Below are 20,942 nucleotides of genomic sequence, written 5' to 3'. Positions count from 1 at the left end.
CCCTTAAACAAAACAAACAGATACAAAACATGTAGATACTTATATATAATGTCTGTATATAGTAAATAAAAGCAAAAAAGTATGGTGAAAGGAGGAGTGTTGACGAGTGAGGTGAGGCAAGGGAGGGAAGGTGGTGGCAATGGCTGGCTGGTGTGTGGCGGCCACTCGTCGTTTTTATGACTTACCATACCAACTTAATAATTCGTTATAGTGAACAAAACATGCAGATACTTATATATAACTTATATATAATGTCTGTATATAGTGAATAAAGGCAAAAACAGTATGGTGGAGAGGAAGAATGTTGGTGAGTGAGCTGTTGTTGGAGTGGTGGCGGCATTGGCTGGCTGGTGTGCGGCAGTCACTCCTCGTTGTTTTGACACCATACCAACTTAGTGGCTCGTTATGGTGAACAAAACATGCAGATACTTATATATAACCTGTGTATACAGTGTAATAACAGCAAAACTATTTATTTATTGTTTTATGAACATAATAATTGAATGATTAATATGCACACCATAATTTTTAGTATAGCAATAATTCACACATTTTATTATATAAATATATCACACTACACACTATTAAATAATATTATTGGAAAAAACTAAGAAAAAATCTATCAGAGACATCGAAATAATTAGGTAATAATATCTTTGTGGCAACTCCCGCCTGACAGCTTGGGCAGAGCTGACCGCCTCCGACGATTGCTCTCTCAATACCTCACTTTTGCAAAACTTCCTCGCCCTATTGTGGCCAAAATATGTCACCTACGATTTTTTTTGGTGATCAGGGAACATAAATGAAAACTTTTATAAGGGCAATATTTTTTTTTTTTTTTTATTTCTTGCGCCTGGGCGTGTTGCAGGCTATAATCACAAGAGCAGCCCAGGGGTTAAGGAACCATTTCATATGCTCGTTCTGTATCTTAAGTTGTTACATATCCTTAGGTTGCTACAGAAGAATGTATAGTAGTATTATGTATAATTTTCTTAACCTTCTTGCCAAATAGTTTATAATTTGCCATTAGTTGTGTTTAGCTCCACCACATTATAATGTCTTGGCCTCCATTCTGCACAACCTCACCCAAATATATTGTCCTGACCATTAATTTTTCATTTCACTTTATTATAGCCAATTTATAAACATTTTATGATTAAGCTTCAGTTTAAGGGAATTTTGATAGGGTAGAAATCATTCTCAAATATGTAATGTTTTGAGTAATATGTTCATGAAACTTTTTAAATTATTCTAGAAGAAAGATAGCTAAACTTCTTTTATTTCAGCTTGTTAGAATGATTAAACTTTGATGTATTTCAGGGCAATTGGGCTGGCTATGATGCAAATTGCAACTCTAACCCCTCTTCCAATTTGACTAAAAATTGGTACAAAGATTGATATTTCCAGTTTCAACTTGGTGTAACCCGTTGGTCAGAAGTTTATTATCCAAATTAAGTGCATTCTTACTGCCTGCCTTTGTTATAGATGGTCTGTAACATAATATTGTGTTTTCAGATACAAAGAGTACTAATAAGTTAAGTAAATTTTTTATACAGAATTTCATATTATTTTAAGATCAAGGATTAAACTTTAAAAATGGTATACTGTACTTTAAAAATGGTATAATACACAATTCTTAGATGGTTTTATATCATTATAGTACTGTATAATGAAAGTACAGTGTGTCTTCACTTGAACGAACTATATGGGGCAAAGCCGATTCGTTCCAGTGCGGAATTCGTTCCATCTGTCCGGCCCCAACAACCTTCTTAAAATAAAAAATTAATACATATGCCAGGACACATTTGCATTAAGAAGAATTGCACCTGACTCACGAAGGAAGTCCTTGCTAGTGCTGGGTGCTGGTCCTGTAGGCCTACTGTGAAACTTTTCGTACTAAAAACTTTTGAATTTTAGTTTCTTTATTGTGCGCTGCTTCATTATAATATCTTTCATGCCCTTTAGGTGTAGATAATAATCTGAGATGGGAGGAATCACCATCCCCCCACACCACTGACACCATCCCCCACACCGCTGACACCATCCCCCACACCGTTGACACCATCCCCCACACCGCTGACACCACCCACAGGGTGTATTGAGGCAGGAACGGGGAGGCCAGGTACTAACGGGGTCAAGGCTAGGCTATCCGGATATGTCTGTCAGCTCCTGCTCGCAGATGCCAACTGTGCATAATTCATAAATATAACTATATTTGTTTAATTTAAACAGGAAACAATAAAACATGTTAGTGATTAATAATGTATATTAATACACGAAAATTAACATATTTTGGCATAAATATTTTACAGCTAAGATTGAAATTTTTAATAGTATGGATGAGAGGTTTGGTAACCATGAGTGGTCAGCAACCTTCCCTCCTCCGCCACTCTTACTGCTTCCCTTACCATTACCACCTCCCTTGACAACACCTTCCATCACTGACCCCACCTGCCTCTCCTGACAACACCTTCCACCACTGACCCCACCTGCCTTCCCTGACAACACCTTCCACTACTGACGCCACCTGCCTCTCCTGACAACACCTTCCACCACTGACCCCACCTGCCTCTCCTGACAACACCTTCCACCACTGACCCCACCTGTCTTCCCAGACAACACCTTCCACCACTGACTCCACCTGCCTTCCCTGACAACACCTTCCACCACTGACCCCACCTGCCTTCCCTGACAACACCTTCCACCACTGACCCCACCTGCCTTCCCAGACAGCACCTTCCACCACTGACCCCACCTGCCTCTCCTGACAACACCTTCCACCACTGACCCCACCTGCCTTCCCAGACAACACCTTCCACCACTGACCCCACCTGCCTCTCCTGACAACACCTTCCATCACTGACCCCACCTGCCTTCCCAGACAACACCTTCCACCACTGACCCCACCTGCCTTCCCTGACAACACCTTCCACCACTGACCCCACCTGCCTTCCCTGACAACACCTTCCACCACTGACCCCACCTGCCTCTCCTGACAACACCTTCCACCACTGACCCCACCTGCCTTCCCAGACAACACCTTCCACCACTGACCCCACCTGCCTTCCCAGACAACACCTTCCACCACTGACCCCACCTGCCTTCCCTGACAACACCTTCCACCACTGACCCCACCTGCCTCTCCTGACAACACCTTCCACCACTGACCCCACCTGCCTTCCCTGACAACACCTTCCACCACTGACCCCACCTGCCTCTCCTGACAACACCTTCCACCACTGACCCCACCTGCCTCTCCTGACAACACCTTCCACCACTGACCCCACCTGTCTTCCCAGACAACACCTTCCACCACTGACTCCACCTGCCTTCCCTGACAACACCTTCCACCACTGACCCCACCTGCCTTCCCTGACAACACCTTCCACCACTGACCCCACCTGCCTTCCCAGACAACACCTTCCACCACTGACCCCACCTGCCTTCCCTGACAACACCTTCCACCACTGACCCCACCTGCCTCTCCTGACAACACCTTCCACCACTGACCCCACCTGCCTTCCCAGACAACACCTTCCACCACTGACCCCACCTGCCTCTCCTGACAACACCTTCCATCACTGACCCCACCTGCCTTCCCAGACAACACCTTCCACCACTGACCCCACCTGCCTCCCCTGACAACACCTACCATTGACCCCACCTGCCTCTCCTGACAACACCTTCCACCACTGACCCCACCCACCTCCCCTGACAACACCTTCCACCACTGACCTCACCTGCTTTCCCTGACACCTTCCACCACTGTTACCACCAGTCTTTTCTGACAACCCACAATGAGAATAACTTCCACCACCTGCTTCCTGCCACTAAACCCCAACTACTGACACCATTTGCCCTCAGACTCCAAACCCTCACCAGTGACGCAACCTGCCTCCCCTGACACCATTTTATCATCCTTCAACCATTTCTCCCTAGAAACAATGGGTAAGCATAATAAAACACTGTATAACTGTTTACACTTTGGCAAATCATAGTTGATGACAGCGAGCTCTGACGATCGGTCTTGGTGACCACTTGGACGAACAATCCTCGCTTAATCAAACATTTGTATGTTCCACTGAACATTTAGTACCGAATTCAATTTGTTCGGCTCTTCCGGGAATTCGCTAGATTGGGGTTTGTTAGAGTGAGGAAGCACTGTACAATACTTAGAAACAGTTTCTTTATATAAAAACTGCTCTGTGCGATATGATGGGAATTCGCTAAATCGGGGTTCATTGGAGCGAGGAAGCACTGTACAATACTTAGAAACAGTTTCTTTATATAAAAACTGCTCTGTGCGATATGATGGGAATTCGCTAGATCGGGGTTCATTAGAGCGAGGAAGCACTGTACAATACTTAGAAACAGTTTCTTTATATAAAAACTGCTCTGTGCGATATGAGTTAAATATATTGGAATTCTACTTGAATGGAACCTAATCTACCTGAAAGCCAGATGCAATGAAACAGTTTAATTGTGGTGATTGCTTATAATCGACTAAAAAATAAAATAATGGAAGACTTCCAATGGATCAAGCAAGCCCATGTGTTGAAAATTTTTAAGCAAAAGTATAATAATACAGTACAGTATATAAAAATATTTAAAAATTTACTTTTTACAAGTGATTTTCTGTGGGGAGACCCTACGGCTCCCAGGAGCTATTGGGCTAATGTGTGATATATTAGACAAGGGCATTAGTCTGTGGAGTTCAGCCTACCAGGGATCACAAGCCAGAACCTGGCCCCCTCAAAAGAGGTTCAGGGAGCAATGACCCTTGAAAACCCCTTCTGTGGTTGTGGGTTTTCCTTATCTGCCATTGACTGGGGTTAGGCACCCAGAAAGGTAGGCAAAACAAAACAAACCCACATGGTAAGAAAATTACAACAGAAAACAAAAAGAGAGGCAGAACTTCCAATCCCAAGGAAACAAGCAAACGTCACACTTCACCGCCGCACTGCTCATCCGCGCAGCCCTCCCCTCCCTGAGACGAGTAGGGGAGGGCTGCCCCAGACCTCCCTGCCCCAGCTACCTAGCACTCCAGTTTGTTTGCTAATGTGGTCCGGGCTGGACATCTTCTCTGGCCTCAATTTCTAAGGAGGTGTTTTGCCTTCGTGGTGACCTCTTCTGTGTTGTTGTGTGTGGTGGCCAGGTGTCCTCATCGGTGCCGGGGCTGTATGCACTTAAGGGCATCCTTCCCTAGACACCCTGTGGGTACTGCCCTTGCATGTTTGAGTTCCCTTCCCTGGTGCGTTCGGGGAAAACCATTTTCGTAGGGGTTTTTGCTACTCGGCATTTACCCCATCTTTGGACCCAGCTGGGGTTTCGTGGCCCTTGTTTGGCCTTGAGTAATGAGTGTTATCGTGCTGGTTGGGGCATCAAGGTGTTGTGCAGCCTGCCTACCTACACAGTGGCCGGTTTCTGTTTCTCTTCGGACAATGTACTTTTGCAGGGTTTTTCTTTTGTTTTTTTGCCTGGTGGGGGTCTGCCTGGTGTGGCTATAGCTCCACTTTTAATATTTTGGTGGCCCTCTGCTAGGCCCCTGTGATTGTACATGTCACAGAGGTTTAAATGTTTTAATCTCCCCCTCTTCCCCTTGTTAGCTGTGGGTCTTAACCGGTTAGCAACACCTTGTCCGGGCTTCCCGTAGTGGTCAGCCTACGGGCCCTGGAAATCCCTGTCGGGGCTTGGTGGACCTATGGATGCATCTTCCGATTTCCAAACCTCCGTCGTGCGGGTTTGAAGGTTGCTGTGTGCCCTTGTCTCATGGTGACAGTCACCTCTTTTTGCCTCTGTCATGCTGCCTGTTGGGTCAACGACACCTTTGACTCCGAGTCTTGCGATTGGTGTTCTCTGCTTGTTCTCCAGTACTATTCTCATGATATTACTGTTAGAGTACAGGCAGCATCCATGTTGCATGCTAGATTTAGGTTGCTGCAATGTGCTAGGTTTGGGTTGCTGCAATGTGCAAGGTTGGTTTCCCACCTGGATGCCCCACGGCTGCCCCGCTTTGGTTAGAGGATTATATGACTAACGAACCTGGGGGGCGTTAGTCGCTTCGACTTTGGTTCAGTCCGTACTTCCTGATCCTTTCCCTGTTGTTCACCTGCACCTCTCCCCTTTGTTCACCCTGCTTCTTCCTCTCCCCCGCTTCCGGCTCCCAAATGTCTGAGGGTTTCGGAGTCGGTGCAGGGTTTAGTTGATAATGAGACTCGGGCAGCTTCGGGGACTGCCCCGTTTGGGTTGGGACGGAGGCATTCGAGCTGGTTCCTTGTACTGAGGCTTCTGGGTCTCACCAGCAGGCCTCCTTCTTTTCTACCTTTCCCCTGGACTCTGCCTTTTCTTCAGGGGTAGAGGGTATGGAGGACTGCTATGCCCCAGGTCCCAACTTGGGGGATCCTGAGGTTGGGTAGGATTCGACCTAGGGGCCTTGGGGCCCCCTTTGACCCCGCTTGGGTGTTGCTGCTGTCTTCACGGGGCTTGTTGTTGTAGGGGGAGGGGTTTTCTTACCCTCCTTCCCTGTATGAAAATGATTTGGGGTCGGCTCCTGCCCAGGTTTGGTTCTGTGCCACGTATTTCCCCCTAGAGCAGTTTGGGAGGCTCTTGCTGCATAGCTCCTGTGAGACTAGGATTCCCCCTCAGTGATGGATCCGTCCTTATTTGAGTTCGGTTCTTCTTCCCCGTATTGGGTGGGTTTGGAGATTCCAGAGTCTTCCTGGCTGGCAGACTGCCCATTCGTTTTGTTGGAGGCGTGGCCTGGGTTCTGTTGGACCCGCACGCTTGAGTGGCAAGAAACTTCTACCATTGTTTAGGTTTACCTTGTGGGCGAGTTTGAGCACCTTAATGCGTGCTTATTTGCCCCTGTGCTTTCTTGGGATGTTGGCCTTGTGCAGCTGCACGTGCAGGTTCCTACCTTCTTTCGAGCAGGGTGCCAAGATTGTGTCCCTGGACCTCAGGGACGCGAATTGGCATGTCCCTATTCATCCGTGGTTCCCCTGACTGGTTAGGTTTCGTGTTGGGGTGTCAGGCTTACAGCTTTCGTTGCCTTTCTTTTTGCTTGAACCTCCTCACATATTCACACGTCTTTCTCGGGTCATGGTGACCCGTCTGCGTCTGCTAGGGGTTTGGGTCCTGGCCTACCTCGACGACTGGCTGGTGTGGGCTCCCAGTCCGTCCACTTGTCTGCTTGCCAGAGGTGTGGTTCTTTCCCAGCTTGCCGGGTCTGGTTTCCTGGTGAACTGGAGGAAGTCCCATCTGGTTCTGTCCCAGGTTCGGACCTGGCTGGGTCTTGTTTGGGACTCAGACTACTTCAATGTCTCTCCCTCCAGAGGCATTGCTGAGAATGCGGTTCCGCCTTTGGTTGTTTCTGGGGGTCCCAGGTCAGTCGGCAGTTACTCAAGCAGTTGTGCAGGAGTTTGAGCCTCACTATGCTGGTATACCCACTGGCTCGGGTTTGACTTCGGCATCTGTTCCGGTTCTTTTGGGGACACCCCTTCCGCTTCTCTCGCGATCGCTGGGTTTGTATTCTGTGGGCCTTGCATCGGTTGCTGCGTCGCCGGGTTTCCTCTTCGGGGTTTTTGGGGTTCAGTGCCTTGGCGCCTACCCGAGCCCTCGCTCGTTGTGTTCACGGATGTGTCGTCTCTCAGCTGGGGCTTTGTGACCAGTGCTCACCAGGCCGGCCAGAGGCATTGGGGTCCATCCTTCCAGCGGGATCACAGCATGGTGCAGGAGTTTGCGACGATTTGGCTGTCACTTTGGAGGGATCGGGTCACTCGGGGTTCGACCTTCCGGCTCCATTTGGACTATTCTCTGGTGGTTCGTTGCCTGAACTGCGGGGGTTCTCTTTGATCCTTGTCTCTTTGGGGCTGGTCGCTTCGAATGGCTCATCTGCTGGCTTCTCGGGGTTTGGCTTATTGTGCAGTTCATATCTGGGGAGTGTCCAGCATCCTGGCAGATACTCTGTCTCGGTTCATTGCCTGGTCCACGGAATGGACGGTCGACGCCGACTCCTTCTGTTGTCTCTACCAGATGTATGGACTCCCGGACGTGGACCTCTTCACATCGGCGTGGTCTCAGCGTCCCCTGGTCTATGTGAGGCCCTTCCTTTACTGCGAGGCTGTCATGGTGAACGTCTTTCGGCAGGACTGGTTGAGGTGGGGTTACCTGTACCTCTTCATCCCGGTCAAGCTGTTGCTTCGGGTTCTGGCTCGGTTGGAGTCCTACCGAGGGAGAGTAGTCCTCATGGCCCTTTGGTGGCCGGCTCAGCCTTGGTTCCTGGTGCTGCTTGCTCGGTGTGCAAACCCAGGACATTGTCTGCGGCTCCGCCTCTTCCAGCAGGTCAGCCAAGTCCGGTACATGGCTGGTTTGGTCTTCTCCTCCGCTCTTGGCATCTGGTCTTTTTGACACGGGTTTATCACCATCTGTATGGTGATCAGGTGACTTTGTTGATGGTATCCCACCTGCGAACTTCATCTCGGTGACAATAAGAAGTTTCATATTGTCAATATGGCGTTCTTTCTGCCATTTTCTCTCTCATCGTAGGTTATTTTCTATTTCTGATCGGGTTGTCTTCCCCTTTCTGTCTTGACTTTTTCAGGACCGTCATTTGATGCCTAATACTGTCGCCTCATATTGTGCGGCGCTGATGGAGCTGCTCCAGCCTGCATTCGGGGTGGATGTTACTTCTGCCCCGTTCTGTAAGCTTTCTCATGCTTTGTTTCATCTCCAGCCTGCTCATGTGCTGCCTGATCCATCCTGGTCCTTGGACAGGGTGCTCTCCTATCTTTCCTCTCCTTGCATTTTGGTGGCTCCTTCGGTTCAAGATTATTTTTCCAAGGCTCTGTTTCTGTTGGCATTGGCCTCTGGGGGGCCGGGTCGGTGAGCTTCATGCTCTAATCCAACGCTGGGGTTTCTGCTCTTTCAGTCCTGGTGGTCGGTTTGTTCGGTTGCACAATCTCCTTCTCTGGCTAGACGGCTGCTTTTTGGAGGGGTCCTTGGGTCATTGATGCTTGGTTGGTCAGGCTAGGGGTGCATCATTTCTTGTGTCCGGTTGCAGCTCTTCGCCATTATCTGCGGGCTTCTGCTTCGGTGGCCAGGAATGCACTTTGGGTTGATCCTGTTTCCCTCGTGTCCTGTTCCAGGGCTCGGGTCTCCCAGGTCGTCCGCATGGTTATCAAGTCCAGCCAGCCTGCAGTCTATCCTCGTGCCTATGACGTTAGGAAGTTTGCTACATTGGCTGCCGTGTTTGGCAACATGTCTTTGGTTGATATTCGGGGGTGGGGATTTTAGAGGCCGAACAGGGTTCTGGCCGCCTGTTATTTGGTTAACATTTCTGCTCCTGGGTGTTCTTGTGTTGCTTTGGGTTGCAGGTTGCAACAATGAATACCATTTTTGAGTTATCCCCAGAGGCTCCCTAGCAACTCTCCCTCCATCCGGTTGGCGGTTTTTCGCGTTGTTTGATGCTTAGCTTCCAATCTGGAGTGGTAGGTAAACGGCACGGGTCTTCCCCCTCCAGCTCTCGGGGAGGGGAGGTCTACTCAGACGAGCGGCACAGTGGTGGAATGTGGCATTTGCTTGTTTCCTTGGGATTGAAGGGAGTTCTGCCTCTCTCTTTTTGGGGGGTTTATAGTTGTAGTTTTCTTACCATGTGGGGTTTGTTTTGTTATGCTTACCTTTCTGCGTGCTTAACCCCAGTCAATGGCGGATATGAAAACCCCCCAACCACGGGTTTTTTCCAAGGCCATTGCTCCCTGAACCTCTCTGAGGGAGTCCAAGGTTCTGGCTCGTGGTCCCCGGTAGGCTGAACTCCATAGACTAATGCCCGAGTCTAATATATCACACATTAACCCAATAGCTCCAGAGAGCCTCCGGGGCTCACCCAGAAAATGGCATTTCATTACATTCAACGCTGTTTTTCTGTGGGGAGCCCCTACGGCTCCCTGGAGCTTATCGGGCTAATGTGTGTTATGTTAGACCGGGACATTAGCTAAGGAGTTCAGACCTACCAGGGACCAGCGCCAGAACCTGGCCCCTTCAGAGAGGTTTCAGGGAGCAATGGCCCTGGAAAACCCCATATGGTTGGGGGTTTTCCTTATCTGCCATCGACCGGGGTTAGGCACCCAGAAAGGTAGGCGTAACAAAACAAACCCCACATGGTAAGAAACTACAACAAAAACCGAACAGAGAGGTAGAAAACTCCCTACAATCCCAAGGAAACAAGCAAACAAGCAAACATCACACTTTACTGCCGCGCCGATCGTCCGCGCAGCCCTCCCCACCCCGGGAGGGGGAGGGGGGAGCCCCGGACCTACCGCGCCGGCTGCCAAGCTCCAGTTCGTTCGCTAATGTCAACCGGGATTGACGCTTCTCTGGCCTCAGTTTCCTAGGCGGTGTTTGCCTTGTGTGGCGTTCACTGCCGTGTGTTGTGGTGTGCGGTGGCCAGGAGTACTTCATCAGTGCCGGGGCTGCATGTGCTTAGTGGCTGACTTCCCTAAGCGCCCTGTGAGTACTGCCCTTGCGTTACAGGGTTATCTTCCCTGGGGCGTTCGGGAACCATTCCCGTAGAGGTTCTTGCTGCTCGGCATTTGCCTCGCCCTTGGGGCCAGCTGGGGCTTGGGGCCCTTGTTTGGCCCTGGGTAGGGATTGGTATTGTGCTGGTTAGGGCGTCAAGGTGTTGCGCAGCCTGCCACCTAAGCGGCGGCCGGTTTCTGTTGCCTCTGGAGACGATGTACTTTTGCGGGGTTTTTCTTTTGTTTTTCATTTTCTTGCCTGGTGGGGGTCTGCCTAAGGTGGTTATAGTTCCACTGGTAGTGTTTGGCGGCCCTCTGCTAGGCCCCCGTGCTTGTACACGTCTCGGGGGTTTTCAGTGCTATAATCTACCCTCTTGTTATGTTTGGGTTTCTTAACCGGTTAGCAACACCTTGCCCGGGCTTCCCGTAGTTGTTACCCTACGGGCCCTGGAAACCCCTGTCTGGGCTCGGGGGACCATTGAATGTGTCTTCCGGGTTCCAACCCGTCTTGTACGGGATCGTTGGTTGCTGTTCCCTTGTCTCCGGGTGACAGTCGCCATTTTTACCTCCGTCATGCTGCCTGTTGGGTCACTGACACCTTGACCCGGAGTCTTGCGAGTGATTCTCTGCTTGTTCTCCAGTACTCTCCTGATGTTATTACTGTTCAGAGTACAGGCGGCATCCGTGTTGCAAGCTAGGTTAGGTTGCTGCAACATGCTAGGTTGGTTTCCCACTCGAATGCCCCGTGGCCGCCCCGTTTGGTTAGGTGCTGCTCGCCCCTTTCTCTCCATGTTCCCGGCTCCGGACCGTCTGCGTGTTTCTGGGTCGGGGCGGGGTTCAGTTGCGGCAGAGACTCGGGCGGTTTTCGGGGGATGCCCCGTTCGGGTTGGGGACGGAGGTTTGAGCCTGTGCCTCCTGCCAAGGCTTCTGGGTCTTACCAGCGGCCCTTTCTTGTTGCCTTTCCCATGGGCTCTTGCTTTTCTTTCAGGGCGGAGGGCTTGGAGGCCGGCTCTGCCCCGGGGCCTCTGTTGTTGGTTCCCGGGGCTGTGGGGGATGCCTACTAGCAGTTCTGGGGCGGTTTTGCCCCTTCAGGGGTTTTTCTGCTGTTGGGCGTCGTTTTTCGCCCTTCCAGTCTGCTAGCTTCCCACATTTGCTGGCGTGTTTTTGTGTATTAAGCGTCAGTCACAGCCCCTGCTGGCGGCCATTTTCGTCTGCCGGTTTCCCGGCGTGGCCACCAGGGCGGCGTTGCGGTTTGTTTACATGCGTCTGGGTGTGCGAGCGAGCGTCTCTGGTGAGTTTTCAAAAAATTTGCTGGGTTTTTGTTCTCCTGTTGTCGTTTCTTTGTTTTCTAGTGTTTTCTTGCCGTTGCCTGTTCCTCTGGGAACGTTTGGGTGTTGATTTTGGGTCTGAGCCTCTGGGTTTAGGCTCAGTGCCCCTGGCTGGTATGCTTGCTCCCACACCTTGCCCCTCGGTTTTCGGTCTGTTGGGACCGTTTTCCCAGGGCGTTCTGCTGGGGTCTGTGCTTTGCCTTTTAGTGGTGTTCTCCGCCGGCAAATGTGGTGGTTTGGGCTCCCCCTGGTTCGATTCTGGGTTCCTTTGGGTTCCTTGGTTTCGTTCTGGAGGTTTCTTCCTCTTGGGCCCCCTTTTGTGGGTTCAGGGGACTTTGTTTCCTCGTGTGACCCGGTTCTGCCTTTTGGGGTTCCGGGGTCTTCCTGGCTTGCAGACTGAGCTTTTTGGGTCTTGGCACATGTTGTGGTTGTGCTGGGACTTTGTGGTTTTGCTGTCGAGGTGGGCCTTTTGATGCAGTTTTGTGCCTTCTTTGCCTGGCCGGCGTAGTGCTCTTTGCCACTAGTCGGCGGCTTGTGCTTTTACAATGTATGTCCTCACCTAGTTGTGCTTGTGGGGGTTGAGCTCTGGCTCCTTGGTCCTGCCTCTCAACCGTCCGTCAACAGGTGTATCGGTTCCTGTGCCTCTTGGGCTCTGTCATGTCTACATGTGACATTGTATGGGGGTCAGCCTCGTTACTTGTGTGAGGAGTCGCCACATTACTTCTTAGTGCTTTCCCGTTCCCATTCTGACACTCTAAAAAAAAAAAAAAAAAAAAAAAAAAAAAAAAAAAAAAAAAAACTAATTCTATCTGTGGCTCTTTTGGGTACTCAGTTTCCACCTGTGTCCCCTAGTGCGTGTGCCCCTTGTGTTACATATCCTGTCCTTCTCAACCCTGTCGATTCCCTTGGGTATCTTGTATGTGGTGATCAGGTCTCCCCTCACTTCCTCTTCCAGCGAAGTGTGGTTTCATTCCCGTAGTCTCTCCTCATGACTTCGGTAGTGTACTTTTTCTTTCTGAAGGGGTTCTGTTCCCTTCTCTGTTGACTGGGCGCTGGGGGAGCAGCTTGCTCTGTTGCCTCTCGCTTGGTCCCGCTGTTGGTGGGCGCTTTGGGTTGTCTTCCGGCCTCTGCTGGCGTCGGAGGACGGCTTCTCCCCCTTGGGGGGGTTCAGAGCTGGCGGGGTGGGCTTCTTCCCTGCGCTTCGTCATTTCCTCTTCGTGGGTGCGTGGGGCGTGGTCGGTCCGCCCCATCCTTCTGGGCTTCCCGTCTGCTCTTTGCAGTCATGAGCTTTTCCAGTCTGCAGTTCTTCTGGACTACTTCCGTCTGCGCCCTGGATCCTCTGCCCTGCTCGGAGGACTGTTGTCTCCTGTTCGGATTCTGTTAGGGCCGGGTGCATGGAGGGTGGACCTGGACCTCCGGGTCACTTCTTGGCACGTTCCTCTCCAGTTTTTCTGGGGCTAGCACGGTTGGTAATTCCCTATGTGTACTTATCTAAGTGTAGTTACAGGATGAGAGCTACTCTCGTGGTGTCCCGTCTTCCCAGCACTCTTTGTCATATAATGCTTTGATTATAATTGTCATATTGTCATATAATGATTGTCATATGTCATAATATGTCTTCATATGATTGTCTTACAATGCTTTGGTGGTGGGGCTTCAGGTTTGCTGTTTTTATTGCATTCCCTATTTTGTAAAGGGCACTTTGTATACTCTTTGCGTCTTTACCGGATCTTAGTGCCCTGTCTGCGTCTGAGATTCAGTGTCTGGCCTACCTCGACGACTGGCTGGAGTGGGCTCCCAGTCAGTCCGCTTGTCTGCTCGCCAGGGGATGGTTCTTTCCAGATCGCTGGGTTTGGTTTCCTGGTGATCTGGAGGTTTTACCTTCTGTTTCCGTCCCGGGTTCGGACCTGGGCCTTGTTTCAGGCTCTTGGGCCCCTCATTGTCTTCCCTCCAGAAGTGTTACTGTGGCTGTGGTCCCGCCTTTGGCTGTTCGGGAGGGGGTCCCGGGTTGCTCAGCGGTTGCTTGGGCGGTTGTGCGGGAGTTTGCACTTCGGCGTGCTTGTCTGCCCGCGGAGTCGGGTTTGGCTCCGGCGTCGGTTGGTTCCTACGGAGACTCCACTTCCGCCTCTTGCATTCCTTGGGTTCCTCTGGGGATCTGGTGTTGGTGCTGCGTCACCAGCTTCCTCTTTGGGGTTTTCGGGGTTCCGTGCCTTGGCGGCTCCCCGAGCCTTCGCTCGATGTGTTCACGGACGGGTCGTCTCTCGGCTGGGGCTTTGTGACCAGTGCTCACCAGGTCGGCCGAGGTTGATGGAGTCTGTCTGTCCGTCGGGCTCACAGCCCGGTTCAGGTGTTCATGGCTGTCTGGTTTGCGCTTCGGAGGGTTTGGGTCCCTAGGTACTCTACCATTCAGCTCTGTTTGGACTGTTCTCCGGTGGTTCTTGCCGGAACCACAGGGGGTTTGGTTAACCGTGTGGTTCGTGTCCGGGGTGTGTCCTGCGTCCTGGTGGACAGCTGTCTCGGTTCATTCCTCTTCGTGGGTTGGCCAGTCGTCGCCGATGCGTTTTGTTGGCTCTGTTGGGCTTATGGACTCATGGCCATGGACGTCTTCGGGTCGGCGTGGTCTAGGCGTCGCCCGTTTTGTGGCGCCCTTCCCACCTGCGAGGACTTCACGGTGGAGGCTTTCGGCAGGCCTGGTCGAGGTGGGGGGTACCTGTACCTCTTCTCCCGGTCCAGCTGTTGCTTCGGGTTCTGGCTCAGTTGCAGCCCATTCCCACGAGAACAGTCCTTATGGTTCCACTGTGGCCGGCCCGGCCTTCTTTTCAGACGCTGCTTGATAGGTGTCCGTACCCGGGTCGTTTTTCCTGAGGCTTCGCCTCTTTCAGCAGGCCGAATCGGTCCTGTCAGTGACTGGTTCGCCCTTCTCTTTGGCTCTTCGCGTCTGGTATTTTGACGCAGGTATCGCCATCTCTATGGTGTTCAGGTGGCTTTGTTGACGGTGTCCCACCTGCGAGCTTCGTCTTGGAGACTGTATGACGTTTATTGCGTCTTCTCGCGTTTTGTTTCCCCTCCGGCCTGCTCATGAGTCGCCTGAGCCATCCTGGTCCTTGTTCCGGGTGCCTTCTTCTCTTCCCCTCAGTTTGTGGTAGCCCCTTCGGTTTCAGTTTCCTCCTCTTTGGTACTGGTGGTAGCTTTATTGGGGTGCAGCCTTTCTCTGTCCTGGCGACGGTCGAGACGGCTGCTTTCCGGAGGGGTTCTTGGGGTATTGGTACTTGTTTGGTTGGGCCGGGGGGTGCGTCCTGTGTTGTCCAGTTGTGCTTTTTGCTGTTGCCGGCGTACCGTGCCTGGGGATGCGCTGTGGTTGATCCGGTTCCTTCGTTCCCTGTTTTCAGGGCTCGGGTCTCCCGGGTCGTCTGCAGTGTTTTCCTTCTTACTGCGGTCTGTCTTTGCGCCCGTGCTGTTCAGACGTTTGCAGCAATTGCTGCTGTGTTGGTGACGTCTCGGGCTCATTTCGGGCGCAGGGAATTGTGGGTCGCACAGGTTTTTGGCCGCCCATCCATGTGTGCGTCTGTTCTTGGGCGTTCTTGTTGCCTTGGGTCGCAGGTTTGCGACCGGTTGTCTTGGCTTTGCGTTGCAGAGTTTGTGGCGGCCGCCTCCCGGGTTAGCCCTTTCTTTTCCTTCTCTTTGGGTATGAAGCTCCAGGGAGCCGTAGGGGCTCCCCACAGAAAACCAGCGTTGAATGTAATGAAACGCCATTTTCTGGGTGAGCCCCGGAGGCTCCCTGGAAACCCTCCCTCCCACCGGTCGGCGGTTTTTTCGTGTTGGTTGATGCTTAGCTTCCGAACTGGAGCTTGGCAGCCGGCGCGGTAGGTCCGGGGCTCCCCCCTCCCCCTCCCGGGGTGGGGAGGGCTGCGCGGACGATCGGCGCGGCAGTAAAGTGTGATGTTTGCTTGTTTGCTTGTTTCCTTGGGATTGTAGGGAGTTTTCTACCTCTCTGTTCGGTTTTTGTTGTAGTTTCTTACCATGTGGGGTTTGTTTTGTTACGCCTACCTTTCTGGGTGCCTAACCCCGGTTGATGGCAGATAAGGAAAACCCCCAACCATATGGGGTTTTCCAGGGCCATTGCTCCCTGAGACCTCTCTGAAGGGGCCAGGTTCTGGCGCTGGTCCCTGGTAGGTCTGAACTCCTTAGCTAATGTCCCGGTCTAACATAACACACATTAGCCCGATAAGCTCCAGGGAGCCTCCGGGGCTCACCCAGAAAATGGCGTTTCATTACATTCAACGCTGGTTTTTTAGCCCAGTTGGAGGGTTGAGGTGTTAGAACTGCCCCACTTGTCCTGGGATGTCCATATCTATAAGTTAATGAGTCTTAACAAAATGGAAATGGTTTCCAGGAAAAAAAACTGACTCGTGGGTTGGTGTTGACTCGATCACCGGTGAGAAACAGCTGGTACTGGGTGTTGACATTGTGGATCGTAAGTGTCCTAAGCCTTCACGAAATACCGTGTACTTCGGTCGCACTGTATACAATATAATTCTTTATGAGGCATCAACTACTAACAAGTGGAACATCAGTTTCTCAGAATATGCTACAAGCACTTCATCCTCAACTGTTGAAAATTATGGTAAGTAAAGTCTTTTTATTAGTATTTTAGAATTCATGCTGATTTGTTCTCATTATTATTTTAGCAATAGTGTTAGTAGACCATTGCACTGGAGATAGTTAAGGAAATGTTCTTATTCATGTGGATACTTTCCAGAACACAACACAACCTAAAGGCCTACATTTCTTCATTTGACACAGTAGCACCTACTGGCCTACATGTCTACATTTGAGACAGTAGCACATACTGGCCTACATGTCTACATTTGACACAGTAGCACCTACTGGCCTACATGTCTACATTTGAGACAGTAGCACGTACTGGCCTACATGTCTACATTTGACACAGTAGCACCTACTGGCCTACATGTCTACATTTGACACAGTAGCACCTACTGTCCTACATGTCTACATTTGGACATTGTCTCAATAGTGCGAGCTCAGTAAATCAATTAAAGAATTTTTTTAGGAATCGTTTGGCAAAAAGAAAAAGTGAAATAGTAAAAAAAATTTGATTTATAAAAAAATATGGTGGCAGAAAAGATCCATTAAAATGTGGACTGGTATCATTGACCAGTCAGAGTAATAGAAATTAAAATAAAATTAAACGGGGAAATATCTCAAAAAGAAATAATGTTCTAACAAACAAGAAGATTATGTACATCAAGTTTGCTTAGGTTTTATGACCCTGACTAAGATATTGTAAGAAAGAGAGAGAATCTAGACAGACTGCATTGATCTGGACCTTAGTACAGCATTCTATAAAGTCCCGTATAAGAGATTGTTTGGGAAACTGAGTACATTGGAGGAGTAATTGGTGGACTACTAATGAGAATGATAAGTATTTTTTTTGGTAGAAAGCGGTAAAGCATACTTCTGGATAAAAGCAGTAAATAGAGGAAATAAATTAGACTGGATGAATATCAATATCAGTATCCCACAGGACTTGATCCTAGTACATGTAATATTCATTGTATGTGTATACCTTCTTTTGATAATTACTTACTGTATATGTAAATGATCTAGCAACAGAACTGCAAAGTTATATGAATATATATTTATTTGCATAATTTGCAAATGATGCTAAGATCTTGGAGAATTAAAGGACATGGAGTGTCACACTCTCCAAAATGACCTACAGAAAATAGGTACATTGAGTAATAAATGGTTAATGGGATTGAATGATGACAAATGCCATATAATGAAGTTCAATGCAACATTCAGCATACTTTTTATTTTATTTATTTATATACTGTATATACAAGAGTTCTTATATTCTTGTACAGCCACGTGTAGCATTTTGGGCAAGACCTTAATCCTATTTTTCCCGAAATAAACCCGGCCAAATCGTTTAACAACCAGGTACCTGTTTTACTGTTGAGTAAACAGAGGCTACAGTTAAGGATTGACCCCCAGTAAATCCTCCGGCCAGGATATGAACCCAGGACAAAGCTCTCGTGAAACGCCAGGCAAGGGTCTTATCATTACGCCATGGGGACTGCATATAAATTATATAAGAGGACTAGAAGGAATTTAGTTAAGGCAGGAGATTTAAGGGTGATCCTTGATGGTAAACTGCCACCAGAGGATCATATAGAAAACAGTGAGGAATTTAATGTAGATGGTTTAAGTCATTCTTAGAAAAACTGTTCTTGACTTGTATGACACGCAGATTTGAATATGCAACAGTTGATTGGGGCATTTATTTCTAAATAATTGTTGTATAAAGTAGAAAATGTTGAGAGGTTACTAAAATACTGTAGCTCCCAGAACTAAAAACAAAAGCTATAAGGAAAGGTTAAGATTGGAAGACAAAAGAAAAATGATATGATCACCATTTATAAAATCATGATGCAAATCTATATAATTAATAAGGAGACATTCTTGAGACCCACAACATTGAAAACAAGAAGATAGATACAAATTACAAAAACATAGGCAATGTCTTAGCATACAAAAACACGCCTTTGCAAACTGAGTGTTTTATTGATGGAATGAATTAAGAGTGAATAGTGTGCTCCATCATAATTAGACGCTGTAAATCTATATAGGATAAAGAATTTAAGAAAGAAATGACACCACAACATTAACTTTTATAGCTACATTTAATAACTAGCCTTAGGTAATTATACACTTGTACACATGCATACATATTAATGATTTATACTATTTGTGCACTGTAGCTTTATCATTAGAATCATTGTTTTATGTAATGTAGAGTAAGTCAGTTTAAGTTCTCATCCATTCTTGTAATACTATATTTTGTTTGCAGACTTGGTGCACTACACGTCAACGGGTGAAGGCTCTATACTTACAATAGACCAGCGGACAGGGTCATTACTCTGGACGCTGGAGCTTGAATCACCACTTGTAGCTATGTATCTTCTCAGTCCTGAAGGTGAATGGCAATCTCTCTTTAACATTAAGAATTTGTTATTTTTTATTTTTATAAAAAAAAAAAATCTTATTTATCTTAAAGCACTTCGTGATTTAAGATAAATCTGACTTTGTATACTTTAACACCTGCACTCAAAGTTCTCTTAGATGGCCCCTCTTGGTAGGCTCCTGAGACCTTCCTGGCCTGACAGTAGCAAATACTACTACAAATACTAATACAGTACTGTAGCTTCCAATGATTAGTATTAGTATCTGTCTGTCTTCAGTGCCAGTATCCAGTATCTACAAAAAAATTTGTGATATATCTACTATGCACATGCAGGATTAATATTTCCTAATATTAATTTATTTTCGAGAGTACCGTATTTTATTTTTGTTTGTGGTTATGTTTTTGTTTGCTTATTTAGTCTTCTGATGGCTAATATTCACATTTTCTACTTGCTGATATATTTTCACCACTAAAATTTTTCATCTCTTGCAAAGTTTTTGGAATTTTGTGTTGTTGTTGTGTCAAAGGTCACTTGTGTGATAGTGCTCCACTCAGTGAGCAGGAAGGTTGTACATTAAACAAGGTGGTCATCTATTTACTCATGTGTAGGAATGAAACTAGGAAATGCAGAATATTTTCAAATATGGGGAAAGGTTTGGCAGAGGCATCAAGAGGAGGAGGAATGTAATTATACTCTCTCTCTCTAATTTATGAACGTGCCATGCTGGATGGAATTATATCTGGATGTTAGCAAGTCACTAATTTATCATATTTGAACAATGGAAGCAGCATAAGGGTTAACACTTTGGCGTACCCCACGCGCCACCCTTCAACTGTGCGATATGGGACCCAGGGTGTCACGGGAGCGCGCGTAAATTCTGAAAAGTGTATACTCTCTTCAACTTTGTCACCTTAATTCTCGTCCTACGAGATTAAATTTGGTATCATTGTGTTCGCAATAGAATTCTCTACAGCACTAAATGCATATATACTGCAAAAACCTGGCTAATTACCCGCAGCAAACAGAGAAAGTGCGAATGAGTTACCCAGGAGCTGGCAAACGCGATAAAATGTTTTCACTATTTTTACTCTGGTCACCTCAATTTTTGTCCTAGGTCTTTCATTTTGGTCTCAATGGGTTCGCAATAGAATTCTCTAGAGGAACATTAGCATATAAAATAAAAAACCTGGTCACGCTCCAACCGCCGACGAGTTGAAGACGGGCCACGCGTTAGCCGCGAGTGAGCTCTCAGACGCCTTCCAGCTACACTCCCAATTCCCTTCCTTTTCAAGCCTTTCTTTCGCAATTTTCTTCCTGGAAGGGCCTTGTTCATGATCACTATCCATTGTGGAGTAAGCGTAGATAGTTTCTAAAGCTGCAGTAAGAAATATAGCCACGGAAAATAGACGAAATGTTCACACGTTTGAGATGTGAGGGGAGGCGACATTGGTCACAACAGTGGAGCGAAAACAATGGGCCGACGGCGTGTGCCAAGCCACCTGAGGGCCACGAGGCTCAACAAAGAAAATGGGAAGACATTGGCGCACATTTTAAACCAGTCCCAAAAAAATCGGATAAACACCTGATTTTTGGCTATTATTTAAAGTGGATGATGCAATGCTGCGTCATCCCCGGTATTACTGCCAGTAAACGGATGACGCAATGCTGCGTCATGCCCGGGCGAAAGTGTTAAGTAGACATTTCAGAAATTACTATGGTACTAGATTAATAGTAGGCTGAGAAGTGCGTTCTGGCTACTAGGTACGACATATATATATATATATATACAGAGCACCACTTGGTTTCCGAACTTTAGTTATCCGAAACTTCCAGTTTCCCGATTGGGGTTGGGGAGTCATGCTACCCGAACAAAGTTCGGGTAGGAAGGGGTCCACCAAGCGTCACGCCGGCTTGTGGTGGTGGGTGGGCGATGGTCCAGTTTGCCCACTGTGACTTCACAGATTCACGGCCTATTATTCCTATTATTTTGAATTGCCATAAGGCTGGAATGTTCATTCTGTGCTTTTGTTTTACATATCTGCACAATCAAGAAACATCTGTGCACCATGTTGGCTCCAAATGCACCCATTGCGTCAGTGATGGCTGACCGGTGG

At 48.4% G+C, this 20,942-nt stretch overlaps 1 protein-coding gene across 3 annotated transcripts in view; it reads left to right on the top strand.

Moving 5' to 3' along the window:
* The window catches only part of Ire1 (serine/threonine-protein kinase/endoribonuclease Ire1), a 148,793-nt gene that overhangs the window by 11,381 nt on the left and 116,470 nt on the right, over positions 1–20,942 (top strand). For 2 of the 3 annotated variants that reach the window (XM_069338944.1, XM_045742067.2), the window contains exons 5-6: positions 16,233–16,463; positions 18,714–18,839. In XM_069338944.1, the coding sequence (XP_069195045.1) occupies positions 16,233–16,463; positions 18,714–18,839 (357 nt within the window). The remainder of the gene's footprint in view (positions 1–16,232; positions 16,464–18,713; positions 18,840–20,942) is intronic. The other variant, XM_069338945.1, reaches the window with a different exon arrangement.

This window comes from Procambarus clarkii, chromosome 40, assembly GCF_040958095.1.
Source record: "Procambarus clarkii isolate CNS0578487 chromosome 40, FALCON_Pclarkii_2.0, whole genome shotgun sequence".
Taxonomy (NCBI): domain Eukaryota; kingdom Metazoa; phylum Arthropoda; class Malacostraca; order Decapoda; family Cambaridae; genus Procambarus; species Procambarus clarkii.
The sequence above is the reverse complement of the archived record's forward strand: the minus strand, read 5'-3'. Positions and strand labels throughout refer to the sequence as shown.